General features: G+C 41.0%; 2 protein-coding genes across 3 annotated transcripts; one reads left to right on the top strand and one right to left on the bottom strand.

Annotated features, from left to right (window-relative positions):
* Positions 1–731: 731 nt before the first annotated feature.
* On the bottom strand, positions 732–7070 carry LOC125189345. Its single transcript, XM_048086629.1, has 7 exons — positions 6711–7070; positions 5534–6049; positions 4946–5447; positions 2384–4171; positions 2106–2299; positions 1106–1610; positions 732–751 (listed from the first exon to the last, which is right to left on the bottom strand). The coding sequence occupies exons 1-7, from the start codon at positions 7068–7070 to the stop codon at positions 732–734; spliced, it is 3885 nt and encodes a 1294-aa protein (XP_047942586.1).
* A 4320-nt stretch (positions 7071–11390) lies between these two features.
* On the top strand, positions 11391–16254 carry LOC125188285 (U3 small nucleolar ribonucleoprotein protein MPP10). 2 transcript variants are annotated; one of them, XM_048085059.1, is made up of 14 exons: positions 11391–12199; positions 12337–12395; positions 12838–12952; positions 13127–13216; positions 13440–13550; positions 13705–13842; positions 14403–14471; positions 14555–14596; positions 14740–14808; positions 15005–15076; positions 15155–15208; positions 15295–15436; positions 15730–15792; positions 15949–16254. In XM_048085059.1, the coding sequence occupies exons 1-14, from the start codon at positions 11465–11467 to the stop codon at positions 15963–15965; spliced, it is 1776 nt and encodes a 591-aa protein (XP_047941016.1). In that variant the 5' UTR covers positions 11391–11464; the 3' UTR covers positions 15966–16254. The 2 variants fall into 2 exon arrangements, with proteins under 2 accessions (XP_047941016.1, XP_047941015.1); XM_048085058.1 differs by having other exon boundaries at positions 11392–12199; positions 15943–16254.
* The last annotated feature ends 200 nt before the right edge of the window (positions 16255–16454 follow it).

Raw genomic sequence — 16454 nt, forward strand, 5'->3', positions numbered from 1 at the left:
ACTATCCACAATAGGGGTTACCCCCTCCACAATTTCATCTAACACAGGGGTTTCCCCCTTACGAACTTCATCAGAAATAGGGGTTTCCCCCTCACAAACTTCCCTACCCTCAAGATTAGGGTTCTCAGTTTCTTGCTTTTCTGTCTCCACCATGGTCTCGTCGTGAGTCGGTTCATCACCCTCCGGCCGTTCGTGTGGTGCCCCCTCTTCCTCCGCTTTTTGTGAAGCGGTTTCTGCATGTTGAGATGTAGAATCTCGCGGTCCTTCTTCAGGAAGATTCGCCGGTTGTGCAGCCGAGTCTGCCGGAATCGTCAGTGGTGGTACGACCGGCGCAGACGGCATCAGGCTAGCGGCGAATAGGGCATACACCTCCTTTGCTTTCTCGACGCTCCCCACTTTCTGCGTCAATTCTGCCGTAGAATCCATCGGTGCAGATCTGAAAAATGAGAGAAAAACTGGTCGAATTTGGTTAGGGTTTAGTTTCTAGAGAGAGAGAGCAAAAGTAGAGAGAAGGGAGAGTGAATCAGATTTTCGTCGATTTGGGGATAATTGGAGAGAGAAGGACGACGGTTGCTTTTCTGATGAAAAGATGGTGCGGTTGCAGGCATGATGTAAGCAACCGTACAACTTCCATAATTATCGGCCAGATTTTGAAATTCAAAATATCTTTTTCCCTCCTCGATTCCTTCCTCCAGACTTCCCTTGACTTCTTCCCTCAGGTTCTTCTCTAGCTAATTCCCTCGACCATGTCCTACATAACAAAGAAATGAAGGCTCCAGACTCCTAGGTCAAGGTTAGAGTATAAAATATCGGTTCCCTTTGGAGTCTGGTGCTTCGAAAATATTTTTGGATTTTCTAAGTTTAAAAAGCAATTAAACTATTTACACACTTTTTGTATTTCCGAGATTCCCTGGTTCAGTTTGTATTTTCAAAGTTGTCAACTTACTCCTTGACCCAGGAATTCATCGGAAATATCCCCCGTCCGTTTAGGCGATAGTAGGGAGTGCATGTAGTGGAACTTCGTCCACAACACACAACTCGGAATTATCCCTATAGACTTTCACTCTATGACCATTGACAAGGAAAGGAACAGAGTTTGGAGCACTTCCCTGGATCTCCACTGCTCCATTTGCTCGGATGCCGATGATGGTATATGGGCCGATCCATTTAGACTTCAGTTTTCCTGGCATTAGCTTGAGCCGAGACTGAAAAAGGAGCACCTTCTGTCCCACATGAAGTTCCTTGACCCGGAGATTCTTATCATGCCATAACTTCGTTCTTTCTTTGTACCACATGGCAGACTCAAACGACTCCAGCCGAAGTTCCTCCAATTCTTGCAATTGTAACTTCCTTTCTTCTTCGCAAGCTATCGGCTTCATGTTCATTTCTTTCACTGCCCAGTACGCCTTGTGCTCAATACCAACAGGTAAGTGACACATCTTGCCAAACACAAGTCTGTAAGGCGACATTCCAATAGGCGTTTTAAAAGCAGTTCTGTAAGCCCACAATGCGTCCCCGAGTCTCTTGCTCCAGTCCTTCCTTGACGGATTAACTGTTTTCTCCAATATCGCCTTGATCTCGCGATTAGAAATCTCTGCCTGGCCATTAGACTGAGGATGGTAAGGAGTCGACACTCTATGGTGAACACCATATTTCTTCATCAAAGCCTCGATGGTGCGATTACAGAAATGAGTCCCTTGATCCGAGATGATGGCCCGAGGAACTCCATATCTGTTGAAAATATTGGCCTTCAAAAATTTTGCCACCTCCTTCGATTCACATGTTATGGTGGCCTTAGCTTCTATCCACTTAGACACATAGTCTACTGCAACCAATATATATGTATTCCCACAAGACGATGGGAACGGTCCCATAAAGTCCATTCCCCACACATCAAAAATTTCGCACACGATCACCGGGACCTGAGGCATCTCGTCTCTTCTTGAAATTCCCCCCGTCTGCTGGCACCTCTCGCAACATTGGCAGAATTCAAAAGCATCCCTATTTAGCGTCGGCCAATAAAAACCGCTGTCCAAGACCTTCCTCGCTGTCTTCCTTGGTCCAAAGTGGCCTCCACATGCTAACGTGTGGCAATGAATTAACACATCTCTTTGTTCCCATTCGGGAATGCAGCGTCTAATCACTTGATCTGAGCACATTTTCCACAGGTAAGGATCGTCCCAAAAGTAATATTTAGCTTCACTTCTAATCTTCATCCTCTGGGCCCGGGAAATCTCGTCTGAACTTGGCATCTCTCCCGTGACCAAGTAGTTGGCTAAATCGGCAAACCATGGTTCTGCATTCAGTGTGCGCTTCCCCTTATCCGATTCCCCTAGACCGGTCAAAGCCAAAACTGCTTCCCAGTTAGGTGGTCTAGGAAATTTCTCCAGAAGGTACAAATGCTCCTCGGGGAAGGCATCGGGTATGGCCTCTTCTGTTTCCCCCTGATGTATTCTGCTCAAGTGATCAGCCACTCTATTTTCCGTTCCTTTCTTGTCTCTTACTTCCCAATCAAACTCCTGCAAGAGTAACACCCAACGGATTAATCTCGGCTTAGACTCTTTCTTAGCCAGCAAGTACTTAATCGCCGCGTGATCCGTGAAGACTATAACCCTCGACCCAAGGAGATAGGGTCGGAATTTTTCAAACGCGTATACGACAGCCAACATTTCCTTCTCCGTGGTGTCATAATTTTTCTGAGCCTGATTCAGCGTCTTGGAAGCATAGAAGATCACATAACTTTTTCCATCAATTTTCTGTCCTAGGACAGCTCCCACAGCGAAATCGCTCGCATCACACATTATCTCGAAAGGATGGCTCCAGTCTGGTGCCCTGATAATTGGTGCTGATATTAACCTGTCCTTAAGCAACTGGAACGCCCTTTCGCATCCTTCGTCAAAGACGAACTCCACATCATTATGTAACAACCGAGTGAGTGGTTGCGCGATTTTTGCAAAATCCTTGATAAACCTCCTATAGAACCCTGCATGGCCTAGGAAACCTCTCACCTCTTTTTGATTCGTAGGGTATGGTAATTTTGATATCACATCCACCTTTGCTTTGTCTACCTGAATACCCCTCTCAGAGACCACGTGACCCAGGACAATGCCTTCAGTCACCATGAAGTGGCACTTCTCGAAATTCAACACTAAATGCTTCTCTTGGCATCTCTGTAACACTAGATCAAGGCTGGCTAAACAAGTATCAAATGAGTTCCCATATACGGTGAAATCGTCCATGAATATCTCAATGCATACTTCCAACAGATCCGAGAAAATGCTCATCATACACCGTTGGAAAGTTCCCGGTGCATTACACAATCCAAACGGCATTCTTCGGTATGCATATGTACCAAAGGGGCACGTGAATGTGGTTTTCCCTTGGTCCTCTGGATTAACGTAGATTTGGAAGTAGCCGCTGTATCCATCAAGGAAACAAAAGTACTGTTTGCCTGCCAGTCTTTCCAGCATCTGATCAATGAAAGGTAAAGGAAAATGATCCTTCTTTGTGGCTTCGTTCAACTTCCTGTAGTCGATGCACATCCTCCATCCTGTCACTAATCTGGTGGGTACCAACTCATTCTTCTCATTCTTGACAACCTGTATTCCTGATTTTTTTGGTACCATATGAACAGGACTGACCCACTCGCTGTCAGGAATGGAGTAGATGATCCCTAGAGCAAGCAATTTCAATACCTCCTTTAGGACCTCCTCTCGCATGTTCGGGTTCAGCTTCCGTTGTGCATCTCGATGAGCCTTCGCACTTTCTTCTAAACGAATGTGGTGCATACAAAGATCCGGACTTATTCCCACCAAATCTGAGAGAGTCCATCCTATTGCTTTCTTGTTTCTTTTGATGACTTCCAATAACTCCTTCTCTTGCTCCTTGGTCAAGTTGCTGTTGACTATTACTGGAAATGTCTCATCCTCCTCCAAGTAAGCGTACTTGAGGCCCGGTGGAAGTGTCTTCAGCTCCTTTTTTGTTCCATTCGTCTCCTGGGGCAAGGGATTTTTGTCTGTAATTTCTGGTAAGGTCTCCTTCCCAGACCCAGGAGATTTTTCCAGACTAGCCACATAAGCTGATCCCTTAGATCTAGCTGATTCAGGGCTTCTGCAGAATTCCATAATGGCCTCTGTGAGTTCTTCATCTGTTAATTCTGCTGTGTTCATTGCTGCACACCATCCCACAACTTCTCTGTCAATCGAATGGCTCAACTCCGAGTTGTCGATTTGTTCCTGTATCAATTCCGTCTCAAGATATTCTTGGACTAAAGGGTTAATAACATCAATAGCATAGAGATTCTCAACATCTAAAGGCCTTTTCATCCCCTCATCTATGCTAAAGGTATACTTTTCCCCATTATAGTCCAAGCAAATTGTTCCATCAAAAACATCGATAATGGTCTTAGCAGTACGCAAAAATGGTCTCCCTAAAAGTACCCCACTGGACTCAGCAGACTCATTATCATTCATCTTGATCACATAAAAATCAGCAGGATATAGAAAATCATGCACCTTGACTATAACATTTTCCAACACTCCTTCAGGGCAAATGCAAGTTCTATCTGCTAACTGGATCACTACCTTGGTAGCAACCATTCTTACCCCAGTCAACTTCTTATAGATCGAAAGTGGTAAAACATTTATTGACGCCCCTAGATCACACATAGCATGCTCGACCTTGATATCCCCTAGAGAGATGGGTAATGTGAACATACCTGGGTCGGTGCATTTTGAGGGCATCCTTCTCTTTTGTATCACAGCAGACACAGTCTCCCCGATCACAATCTTCCCATCTGGCTTGGTCTTCCCTGCAATAAACTCCTTGATAAACTTACTGAAGGCGGGCATTTTCAAGGCTTGCAAGAATGGCAGGTTGATTTCCAACTTGCTGAAAATCTCCATGAGATCCTCTGTATCATCCTTTTTCTTCTTCGCCTCCCCACGATATGGAAATGGTTTTGCTCGCTTTACTGCATTTGTGGAAGTCCCAGCCTGGGTTTCATCAACTCCCTTGTTTCCTTCCTTACTCACTTCCTCAGGTTCGGGGTCTAGGAAGAACGGGTCCCTTGATCGAGGTAGGGATCCCCCTAAATCTCCCTTCTGGAGGTCTCCCTGAACAAGGATTTCCCTCGGTCTAGCGCCTTCCTCTTGATGTTGCTGACTCTGTTTCCCTTCACTAGCTTGCATAGGCACTTCCTCATCAATTTCCAACGTCGGCCCTTCATAACCCCGCCCAGACCTCAAGGTGATTTGACTAATGTTTGCTCGGTCCGGCGGTTTGACGGTAGCAGGAAGTTTTCCTTCATTCCCTCGCATCTCATTCAAGGAAACTGCGATCTGAGAAAGTTGTTTTGCCATCATGTCCATGGCGGCTTTATGTTCAGACTGAGCATCTTGTAACTTGTGCACCATGTCATTGTTGGAGTGTAGGTTACCTTGCATGAACTGCTGTGAATTCACTAGATCATGGACCATGTCATCCAAACTCCGTTGTGGTCTAGAGTTGAATTGACCAGAATTTGGTCCTTGACCTTGGTTCTGACGATAGTTGCCTTGATGATTGTTGTATTGGTTGTTCGACCCTTGATTTCCCTGATGGTTATTGTACTGGCTACCAGACCCTTGATTCCCTTGATGATTTGGTTGGGAATTCTGGTAGTTTCCTTGGTTATTTCTCTGATGAGGTGGCACATAGGAACTCCCTGGATTGTTCTGATTTCTGTTTCCCCAATTAGTCTGATCTTGATTCCTGTACCCCAGCTGCAATTGTCCCTCTTGACCTTTCCCTGACCAGTTGGACTGCCTCTCCGGAGGGTGTGCATAATTCGTGAGCTGAAGTGGAGGTGGCTGGCCTTGATCATGGTCAGTCCATCTGAAGTTTGGGTGAGTCCTCCATGGAGCGTCTCTCTGTCTTCCTTGATTCCAACTTCCATCGGGATTCCAACTTCCCATCGAATTTGCTTGAGCTTGACACTCCCCTTCGCAGGGCTGACTGTAGTACGGTTGAAGTTGTCTTTCCTCTTGACCAGGGGGTTTCTCAATTTCCACTGGAGCATGCGGATTGTATTTCTCAATTGCATTTAGCAAGGCCTTTTCCAGTTTATCGATCCTATCTTCCACCTTCTTGTCTTCTTGATCCATCACTGCATTAGCTGATCCTCTCCTCAATATGCTTCGCGGGTTATCATAGGCCTTCTTTGCCTCGATCAGCCTTCCCAAGGTTTCCCGAGCTTCACTTGCCTTATTCTTGGTAAAATTTCCCCCGCTCGAGGAGTTCATCAAGTCCTTTGATTCAGGGTTTGCACCTTCGTAGAACAGATAGTAAGTCTCCGCTTCTATCATCCTGTGGTTCGGACAAGCATCCAGCAGCCCCTTGAAACGGGACCAATAAGAACTCAGAGACTCATCGTATTCTTGTTTGCACTCCTGAATCTCCTTCTTCAAGGCATTCGTCTTGTTGGATGGAAAAAAGTAATCCAGAAATTCCAGTTTAAAATCCTTCCACGTGTTGATCGAGTCCGGTGGAAGCCTTAGCAGCCAAGTGTTCGCCTCCCCTTTGAGAGCAAACGGAATTGCTCGAAGACGGTAGTCCTCCTCTGTTGCCTCGTTGGGTCGCTTTTGAATGCTGCATAGTTTACTGAACTCGTTCAAAAATTCATAGGGGCATTCGTTCCTACGCCCAGAGAAAGTAGGTAGAACTCCAAGTACATTCGTCTTGATGTCGATCGACCTCCGTCGTGGGTTCGAGACTATAGCATGAGCGGGTTCACCGTCAAGATGTGCGGTGAGCGACCCTATTTCCGGATCGGGATCTAGCAGATGAGCCATATCTGGGTCCTCCTCCTCCTCGGTCTCGGAATGCTCTGGTTCTGTTGACGACCCTGGGTTCTCCTCTGTCGACGAATTCCACTCCTTTTCACTTTCTGACTCGAACGGGAATGGATCCTCCGTCCTCAATCCTGATCTGGTGGTGATGGTAGATGTAGATTCCTTGACTCGCCACTTGTATTGGCCACTCCCTGATCCAGATGAGCTTGCCCAACTTCCAGATTGGAAGCCTGCTTTCATAAACTGTCAAGGAGAAAGAAAATAACAGAAATTAAAATATTTACTCCAAATCCTTAAACGAAATGCGTAATACTCATGTTCAAGGATTTGGGTGTGTTTTTGGTGTTGGCTGCTGCCACGCATTTTTTGGGTTGAGGAAAACAAATTAAACTTGACTTGGGAATCTTTAAAACTCCTAAGCTAACAGCTAGACCTAGGTGAAATTATAAGAGAACGTTGCAAAGGAAATTAACTGCTCAACACTTGATCTAAGAAAACTACTTTACTTACTAGACCTAGGAAACAAACTGACTGTGGGGACCATGACTGAAAAAGCAGAGTACGTACGAAAAGCTGGCAGAATAACTAACTCTAGTACTAACTAACAGCGACATCGTCTTCTACAACCAAATTGCGTAAAACTCATAAGAAAATTAACATGAATGAAATCAAAACAGAGCAAACTAATTTTAAGTCAAATCAATGCATAATCAACGAAGAACTGAACAGATCTGCAGACGCTAGACGAAGCAAAACAGAAAACAAGAAGAAAACCCAAATCCATCTAACAACTTTCTTTTCTCACTTCGAATCCAACCTCAGACGCTAAATCCACTCCGGATCCAAGCGTCCAACACGAACTCCAACCAACAGAAACACTTCATCACTTCAGATTCGAACAACAACCTCCAAACAGTCAATAAACCACAGATCTATCACCAAATTCCCATATCAAACACCACAATATCAAAATAAAATAGAGATCGACATAATACTTGTAAAAATAAGCTTCCAGCAGAGAGATCTACGTAAATCAATTTGAAATTCAACTACTAAACGCAAATCAACCAAAGCGTAAAGATAATAAGTATCATCAACAACCAAGTCGACTCCCAAAAGTGAAGTTCGACAGCAAAAACGAGTAAACAACTGAAATTAAGAGAAATTGTATCTTCGTCCACACTCGGACGGTGTTGCAAACGCGAAACTTCGAAGAAAATAACCCTTCGTACCCGACTACCCCAGATCTCCCATTCCCAAGTGTGTGCAATGTGTGTGAGCTAAGAAGAGAGTGAAAAAATGATATAATGTGCGTTGCATGCTCTTCTATATATAGGCGTTGGAGTGGGGCCCAGCGAGGTATAGATAAGACTTTGTTGCCCTCAGCTATTGACTCTCTCTGTCACGCCTTCTTTTCTTTTAAATCCTGCTCACTTCGTTTCTTTCCTTCGCTAGACCATCTCCTTCAAGCACTTCCTCGATCTAGCGATTTTTCTTCACACACCTGGCTTAGGAAACGTGTTAGACCCAGCAAATTATAACGTTTTTCACATATAACCGATGCATGAAATTAGCCTTATCAGAAATCTATACCACATGCGTTACTATCTCGCCGATGGTATTTACCCAAGGTGGTCGACTTTCGTGAAGACTCTCAGCAATCCGCAAGACCCGAGACGGGTTCTTTATTCGCAGCATCAAGAGTTTGCTCGGCAAGACGTCGAAAGAGCTTGTGGGGTCCTTCAAGGCCGATTCAACATTGTGAAGGCCCCGTCTCGCCGTGGTACATTAAGAATATTGCCGGCATCATGTACACGCGTATTATCTTGCACCCATTTTGAAAAAAATAATGCTCCATTCGTTCTGTTGTAGTGAAAGTGTTTTTTTTGACACGTAATTAAAAAAAAATTGTGCTAAGTGATTTAAGTCGTGCTATACCTTAACATGAATCACTTCCTACTCTTGTTACGTAAATTACATTAATCACCCCTACTTTTCGGCCAAATAAAATTTTTATGGGCCGCTTGCAATTTTGCTTATGAGAACGTTACTATACAACAATACGGGGTAATTACACCATGCATACAATACAAATGTTTCATCAATGTTTCAAATTAGTACAAAACATTTTAGTTAGCATATATCATACAAAAAGTTTGATTGGTGTTTCAAATGAGTACATTCCGTCAAATAACACTAACACCGTTAACTTTTTCTTATTTTTCATGCTTCACTCCACTCCACCGCCAAGCGAATCATCCATATTGTCGAATGCAGATTATTCAGCGTCCTTGTGTTCTAATCAAAGAGATGGATAGTCGAGTTAGCTACTGTTGTATAACACATTTATAATACTCCATATGGCAACATCAAAAGAAAACGAATATAACAATCGAACGGGAAAAGGAAATTATTAGAATTGAAAATAAAAATAGAATTAAGAATTAGTTTAGGATTTATTAGTTGTTATTTTGTGCCTATATATAAGGCTTTCCATTGTATTTTGCATTAACACTTTACAAAATGTAGTACATAAATGAACTTTCCCTTTTCTCATATCTCTCTCTACCGACGTCTTCTTCTTCCTCCAATGGAGGTTTCTCCATTATCTCAGTCCAATTCTACATATTTTACATGGTATCAGAGCGCAAATCTTCCGCATATCACTCTGTTTCTCGATCTATCTCCCGATCTATTTTCTCTTTGTTCATAATGAACAATCGTGGTGATTTGTTGTCGGAGTTTGCCGCTCGATTAACCACAATTATCAGCCTGATGCAAAATTGATCTCGTTTCAGGTTTTATTCTCTTCAGATCTCTCTGTTTTTCCTTTTTCATTTTTGAATCGTTTCTCTCTCTTCGGTCGTTCAATCCGCAGATCTGCAATTTTTTTTTTGTTTCTCAATCTCAATCACCGATCTAAATCGGATTTCTCTTATCTCACAGATTGAAATAGGATTCTATGAATCTGAAATATCAATTATGTTTCTCAATCTCAATCACCGAACTAAATCGGTTTTCTCTGTTCTCACAGATTGAAATAGGATTCAGTGAATCTGAAATCTCAATTCTGTTTCTCAATCTCATGAATCTCTATAAATCTCTCGAAATCTCTTTTCGGTTTCTCCACAAATCTCCTTCTCCATTTTTTTTGGTTTCTCAGATGTTCAAAATCTGGAAAATAGTCTCTGTTCTAGCATGTTGTTTGGCTTTTATTTTCAATTGGAGGTACAGTACCTGATAATGCAGGTTCCTACCACTCCAAACTGCAAGATAAGTTTCCTTTGTGATGGAAGTGAATAACAACTCAAGTCTATGGAGTTGCTGCTGAAATTTGGGGTGGAGCTTGATTCAAACTTTTTCAGCAGCAACTGACTCCTCTCTTATATCAGCAATCAAGGCTTTTGAATGTGCCTATCGCTATTGAAGATCAAGATGTTTTCTCCTAAGGGTTGCTAGAATAGATTTGTAGTTGTTTTGTGATTTGATGCTTGTTGTCAAGATGGTAGCAATTGTTGTGCTTCCATCTTGAGGGAGGCTGTTAGAATTGAAAATAAAAATAGAATTAAGAATTAGTTTAGGATTTATTAGTTGTTATTTTGTGCCTATATATAAGGCTTTCCATTGTATTTTGCATTAACACTTTACAAAATGTAGTCCATAAATGAATTTTCCCTTTTCTCATATCTCTCTCTACCGACGTCTTCTTCTTCCTCCAATGGAGGTTTCACCATTATCTCAATCCAATTCTACATATTTTACATATTTTACAGAAATCCCTCAACAACAAGTAAACTAAAGAATAATGATTAGCTGAATATCCAGGAGAGTTACCACATGAGAAAGGAAAGGAATTGATGATTGTATTTCCGGCAGCTCACTATCATCATCGGGCTCAAATTTCATGCATTTAATCCGTTGCTGCACTCTCAGCCTCCTGAACTTCATTGGAAGAAACAAATAATTAATCATCTTCAAACAAGCATTAAAAATGGGAGAAATGTAGCAAGTAGTGATCTCAAACATGAAACACTAATTCAAACAGAAGCTTTCATGCTGTAAAGAAACACTAATTTTTGGAGTGAAGCATGAAAAATAAGAAAAAGTTAACGGTGTTAGTGTTATTTGACGGAATGTACTAATTTGAAACACCAATCAAACTTTTTGTATGATATATGCAACTTAAAACATTTTGTACTAATTTGAAACATTGATGGTGTAATCACCCCACAACAATACATCAATATAACGCTTCTCGATATACTAGAATATTTTCTTAGAACACTAATACTTTGCGTGAAAAATTGGATTTAAAACAATTACCCAATTAGTTTATAGTAATTAGGAAAAATTTAAAAAAAACATTTTAGCATTATAGATTGACATATAGTAAATATTGTGAGATAATAATATTAGTAAGAATACACGTAAAATAAAATACTACACACTAATTCAAAATATAAAACAAAGGAAATAAATGAAGGTACAAAAAATTAGTCCTAAAATATTGAAGAAAGAGTAGATGTTAAGTGGAATAAAATTTACCGACATAAAATTTTATTTCTCTCTTAAACCCTAACCCCTAAAAGACTTACAACCACCGCGCCTCCGCCATCGCCATTACCAACGGCAACATGGTCTCAGTCGCTAACGGTGGAGAAAATCAGGCTGGTGTGGAGGCTCTTCATCGTCTTGCATCCACAGAGCCGGCGCTCTACTTAACTCAATCGCCTGAGCTGTCCAAGTCGGCTCGTTTAGCCTCGGAGAGCTTATTCGCTTTCCTTAATCCTTATGTTCCTAAACCTCTATTGAGTCGTCTCTCAACGCAAGGCTTTGATGCAGAACAGATATGGCAGCAAATTGACCTCCAAGCCCAGCCCCTGCTCTCCTCCCTCCGCCGCCAAGTTAGGAATTTCGAGAAGAATCCATCGGAAATCGAAAAGCAATTCAATTTGGATAGAGATGGCGTAAAAGAAGATGATTTGCGTGTAGATGGAAAAATTAAAGAAAACGATAGCATAGAAAGTGAAAGTCAGGATTTTGATGATGATGAAGATGATGTTGATGAGGACGAGGAGGAAGATGATGAAGATGAAGAAGAAGGGAATGAAGATGAGGACGAGGAGGAAGATGATGAAGATGAAGAAGAAGAAGAAGGGAATGAAGATGAGGATGAGGAGGGAGAAAATGTGAAGGGAGTAGAGGATAAGTTTCTGAAGATAAAGGAATTGGAGGAGTATTTGGTAGACGACGAGGAAAGGGAATATGGTCTAAAGAAGGAGAAGAAAATTAAGAGGAAGAGAGGTCAAATTGCAGATGAGGACGATGAAGATGAAAATGAAGAAGGTGATGAAGACGAGGATGATGAGGTATGATATGCAAAAAAATAGGTTTGAGATAGCCAAAGCCTTGGTTTTGCTACATGAGCTGTTGTATTTTTCGATTATATGTAAAGGCTTCTGGAATGTCTTCAAGCTAATGCTCACTTTCATGATGGCTATTACAGCTTGGACTTATGGGGCTTGGAGATGATGGTGATGATGGGAGTGACATGGAGAATGCGAGGTCTGGTTGATACTATTTTTCGTTTTACTCCCTTATTGAGATTATTGTATAAGGTTTTCAGACAAGGATATCCCATGTTACTTTTCCATCTAACTTTTCTATGGAGATTAGTAAAGTTAGGGCTCTTTGTCATTAACAAACTGATTCTGCTTGCATTGTGACTTGATGGACTATTTTTCGACATTTTGTTGTTTCATACAACTTGGATGCAACTTAATGAAAGTTGAAAGTTTTCTAATTTAAGCTATTAGATACACTGTTGGCTAGATGTGCTATAATCACGCACTATTGTTTAGACACAGATAAAGTGCTTTGAGGTTTGAACTTTTCGTGTGCAAGAAAGGTTGTTCCTTGTTATGCATTCAGTGTTTTACACTAGATAAATAACTAATCAATCTATTTTATATGGTTAATAATGCATAATCATGTGCTGTGGGTTTAGGTATGATGACTTTTTTACTTCTCAAAAGAAAACCAGCCAGAAGAAAAGGCCTAAGTATGATGATGAATCGGATGACATGGATATGGATGAACATGAAATTGATGATAGTGATCAGGTTATCTATATTATCCCTGCAACCACTTTTTTCCTTCTTGGATTGCCACATCTGTGTGAAGGAGTGAGGACAAGAAATCTCTTATCTAACTGAAGCTGTTTGTTTTGCTCATCCCTTTTAATTGTACCCATTGATATTCTTGCTCTTTAATATTCTTGTTTCTTGTAATTACAGAATGAACAAAGTCATCCGATCCAAGGGAAAGAGCTAGGGCAACTCCGTGCTAAGGTTGAAGAGCTGGAAAAGGAAAATTTGCAGGGCAAGGTGAGTCTATGAGTTTGAAATATTTCGTTACTTAAATGTATCATGTATCTAGCCAGTACCCGTTTCTCAGTAATTCAAGCTTCACCTCTTCTTTTTTCGGATCGCTTCTCATCTTTGTAGTAGAAACAGGAGAAATAATATGTTTTCCCATGCTCTCCCTAATTCTAAATCAATTCATACTCTCAATCTTTCTTTTTCTTGCTTCTCGAATCTAATCTCACAGACGAAACAAAGTCTTTCTACCCATGAAAAAGAGCTAGAGAAACTTCGTGCTGAGATAGAAGAAATGGAGAGAGCGAACTTGGAACCAAAGACATGGACAATGCAGGGCGAGGTAATGTATTTCAACTTGCAAATATTTATCTTTTCATTGTCATTTACCTGGTGCCCCCTTTCCCAGTTCTTGCTATGATTTAGGGGGCTGGATGGCAAGATCATATATTTACAAGTTGGTTTTCGTGTATCTTCATTGTTTTGTGTAATGGCAGGTCAGTGCTGCTAAAAGACCAAAAAATAGTGCTTTAGAGGTCGATATGGATTTTGACCAAAATGTGAGACCACCTCCAGTTACAACAGTGGAGGACACTGCATCTCTTGAAGAATTAATTATGAAACGTATAACTGAGGTATGTCGGCTTCCATGCTGCATCTTGTTTTCATTCGTTCTCATGCATTAGAGACTGCTTTTATTTACTATTTAAACAGCTTCAGCCACATCTGCTGTACAGTATTATATTGTATGAATCTATGTGACTGACTAGTGAGCAGTGAGGACAGACAAAGGAGAGCACCCAGTGTCTCACTCCCAGCATGCTACTAATCATGAAAAACCATTGATCTAAGGGAGGAGAGTAAGCCCTTAACTCCTAATATTTCTTAGTCAAAAGGGGAAGACTGATAGCATATTTTCTGGCTTAATCTTTAAAATAACTTCTAGCTCCTCCCTCCCTATTGCAAGGTTTGGTGGTTATGCATTATCCTCTTCTTTAGTATCCAACTTTCCTGAAGGGGGAGAGGCATCTGGAAAGATGTTGTCTGTGTGCTTGTAGTAGCTCTTTTCATTTTGTTAATATATATTTCTCCTGTTATCAGTATTCTAAGATAAATTGTGTTTCTATCATCAGACTTTCAAAATCCGTTTCATTGTTATGGATGTGGCTAAAATTATGCTTGGTACCATGTTTAGGGCCAATTCGACGATGTCCAGAGGCCACCTACGTTATTAAACAAGGCACCAAAAGAGAGAAAAGAGATGGTAATTGTCTATCTGAATCTCTATCATCTGTTCCCTTGTTGAGGTGTGCCAAATTGATCAACTTCAAATTTCAAAATTTTCAGGATGAAAATAAGAGCAAAAAGGGTCTTGCTGAACTTTATGAGGTGAGTCTTTCGAGTGGAATATGTTCTGAATTTTATATGTTTTGTTATTTGTTGGCTTGCAATCTATGACTAGTCCTGGCCTGTTGAACTGGGAGCTTTTTCTTACCATAACTAAGCAACCTCCCTCCCCCCTTTAAATGCAGGATGAGTATGCTCAGAAGACTGGCCTTGTCTCTACTGCATTGTCTTTCTCAGATGAACAAAAGAAAGAAGTGCGTAAACTACATTTCCTTATTCTCTGTTGCCATTTACTGTTCCGTTAATCTGACTTTCTATTCAGTTATGTTCTTACACTCACACACCTTCCTATGGTAACTGTTTTTGCCATCCACGTGAGATGATTTTTTCTATAGTTGCACTGGAACTTGGTTGACCTGATCTGATAGTTAGCTTTCTTTGCTTTCTCAGGCAAGTATGCTATTCAAGACACTCTGTCTGAAGTTGGATGCTCTATCTCATTTCCATTTCTGTCCGAAACCGGTAATTTTCTTTCATTTATGTCCAAATTTTCTTCAAGCTTCTTTTCGAGTATTAATGGTATTTTATCATTCTGAACAGGTTATTGAAGACATGTCCATACAAGCAAATGTCCCTGCTCTGGCAATGGAAGAGGTACATTTGGGGCTTAGCCACTTAGATCATCAATTGCATTAATTATTTTATGTCGCAAATCTAATCTAACTGTTTTCTGTCTGTAGGTTGCACCACTGGCTGTGTCTGATGCAGCTATGCTAGCTCCTGAAGAAGTATTTTCTGGCAAAGGTGACATTAAAGAAGAAACTGAGCTAACAAAGGCAGATAGAAAGAGGAGAAGGGCAAAGAAGAAAAGACAGTTTAAAGGTGAAATATTGATTTGAGAGTGATTAAACTTCCTATTCTCGCATCTTTACAAAAACCATAGGACATAGTTTTCTGGAAGGGGAATGATGCATGTTAAATAGTTTCAAAATAAATTGCAAGTTTATTCTTCTGTATAATCTTGATGATCTGGATCTTGCTGTGGAAACTAGTTCATGAGGAGCATCTTTCCACACCAATTGATCTCTATATAAGTGTATATTTTAGTGCAGCACTCTGTGCACTTTATGTCATCTCTAACATACTTTTCATCTGAATCGGTGAATCCATTACAGCTGAATCTGTCAAACGGATGGCAGTAAAGGCAGAGCTGAACACATTGAAGAAACCCGAGAATGGTAATTTTGTCACATCCATTTCATTTTGCCCAGACTTGTACATTTTGTTTCTGCAACATAAGCTTGAAAAAAACTGATCTTTCCTTGTTTTGCTATTCCAAATTTGGATCTCTGTGAACGAAATCTAATTGCTACTGCTGCTGCTTGAAGTCGCAGGGAACGGGGAGTCATGAAACAGTTCGAATGAAACGTTTCCTGCCTTTAACCACTGTGGCCGTCTTCTTCTATTCCTGGCACCTCAATTATTATTCAAGTGGAAGAACAAAAAAGCTTCCAGTGAAGCTGAGGATGAGACAAAGGAGAATATATACGCTGAATCTCAACTGCTGGTGCGTTGATCTCCGCTTGGCAAATATGAGTTTTCTTAAACACACTCCTCCCAATCCTCCATTTTTGTCAATTTATACGCAAGAAATCATGGAGTTACGGTTGATATACAAGAAATCTAATGGATTTTACTAATGTCAGTCTATTGCTAACCTTCATTTAGTTTTCATTAGCTTCAGCTCAATTATGGAAATATTGTTTCATTTACTTCACAGATCAAAGACCTCTTGGTTGCTAGATCTTTACATATCCCTTCTAATAATGTTATGCCTTGGTATCATACAATCGAGCAGTCTATTTACTTAACTAACTAGGTTAGCCATAAAGCATTCTGC

The sequence above is a fragment of the Salvia hispanica genome, chromosome 5 (genome assembly GCF_023119035.1).
Source record: "Salvia hispanica cultivar TCC Black 2014 chromosome 5, UniMelb_Shisp_WGS_1.0, whole genome shotgun sequence".
NCBI lineage: Eukaryota > Viridiplantae > Streptophyta > Magnoliopsida > Lamiales > Lamiaceae > Salvia > Salvia hispanica.

Excerpts from the sequence above, each read along its gene's own strand:
- LOC125189345 (XM_048086629.1), bottom strand. The coding sequence starts at position 7,070 with ATGAAAGCAGGCTTCCAATCTGGAAGTTGGGCAAGCTCATCTGGATCA. Across the intron at positions 6,050-6,710 it reads CGATCGACATCAAGACGAAT|TGGAAATTGAGAAACCCCCT; the intron begins GTACTTGGAGTT and ends CGCATGCTCCAG. Across the intron at positions 5,448-5,533 it reads CAACTATCGTCAGAACCAAG|TTCATGCAAGGTAACCTACA; the intron begins GTCAAGGACCAA and ends AATTCACAGCAG.
- LOC125188285 (XM_048085058.1), top strand. The coding sequence starts at position 11,465 with ATGGTCTCAGTCGCTAACGGTGGAGAAAATCAGGCTGGTGTGGAGGCT. Across the intron at positions 14,472-14,554 it reads CAAAAGAGAGAAAAGAGATG|GATGAAAATAAGAGCAAAAA; the intron begins GTAATTGTCTAT and ends CAAAATTTTCAG. Across the intron at positions 15,437-15,729 it reads GAAGAAAAGACAGTTTAAAG|CTGAATCTGTCAAACGGATG; the intron begins GTGAAATATTGA and ends AATCCATTACAG.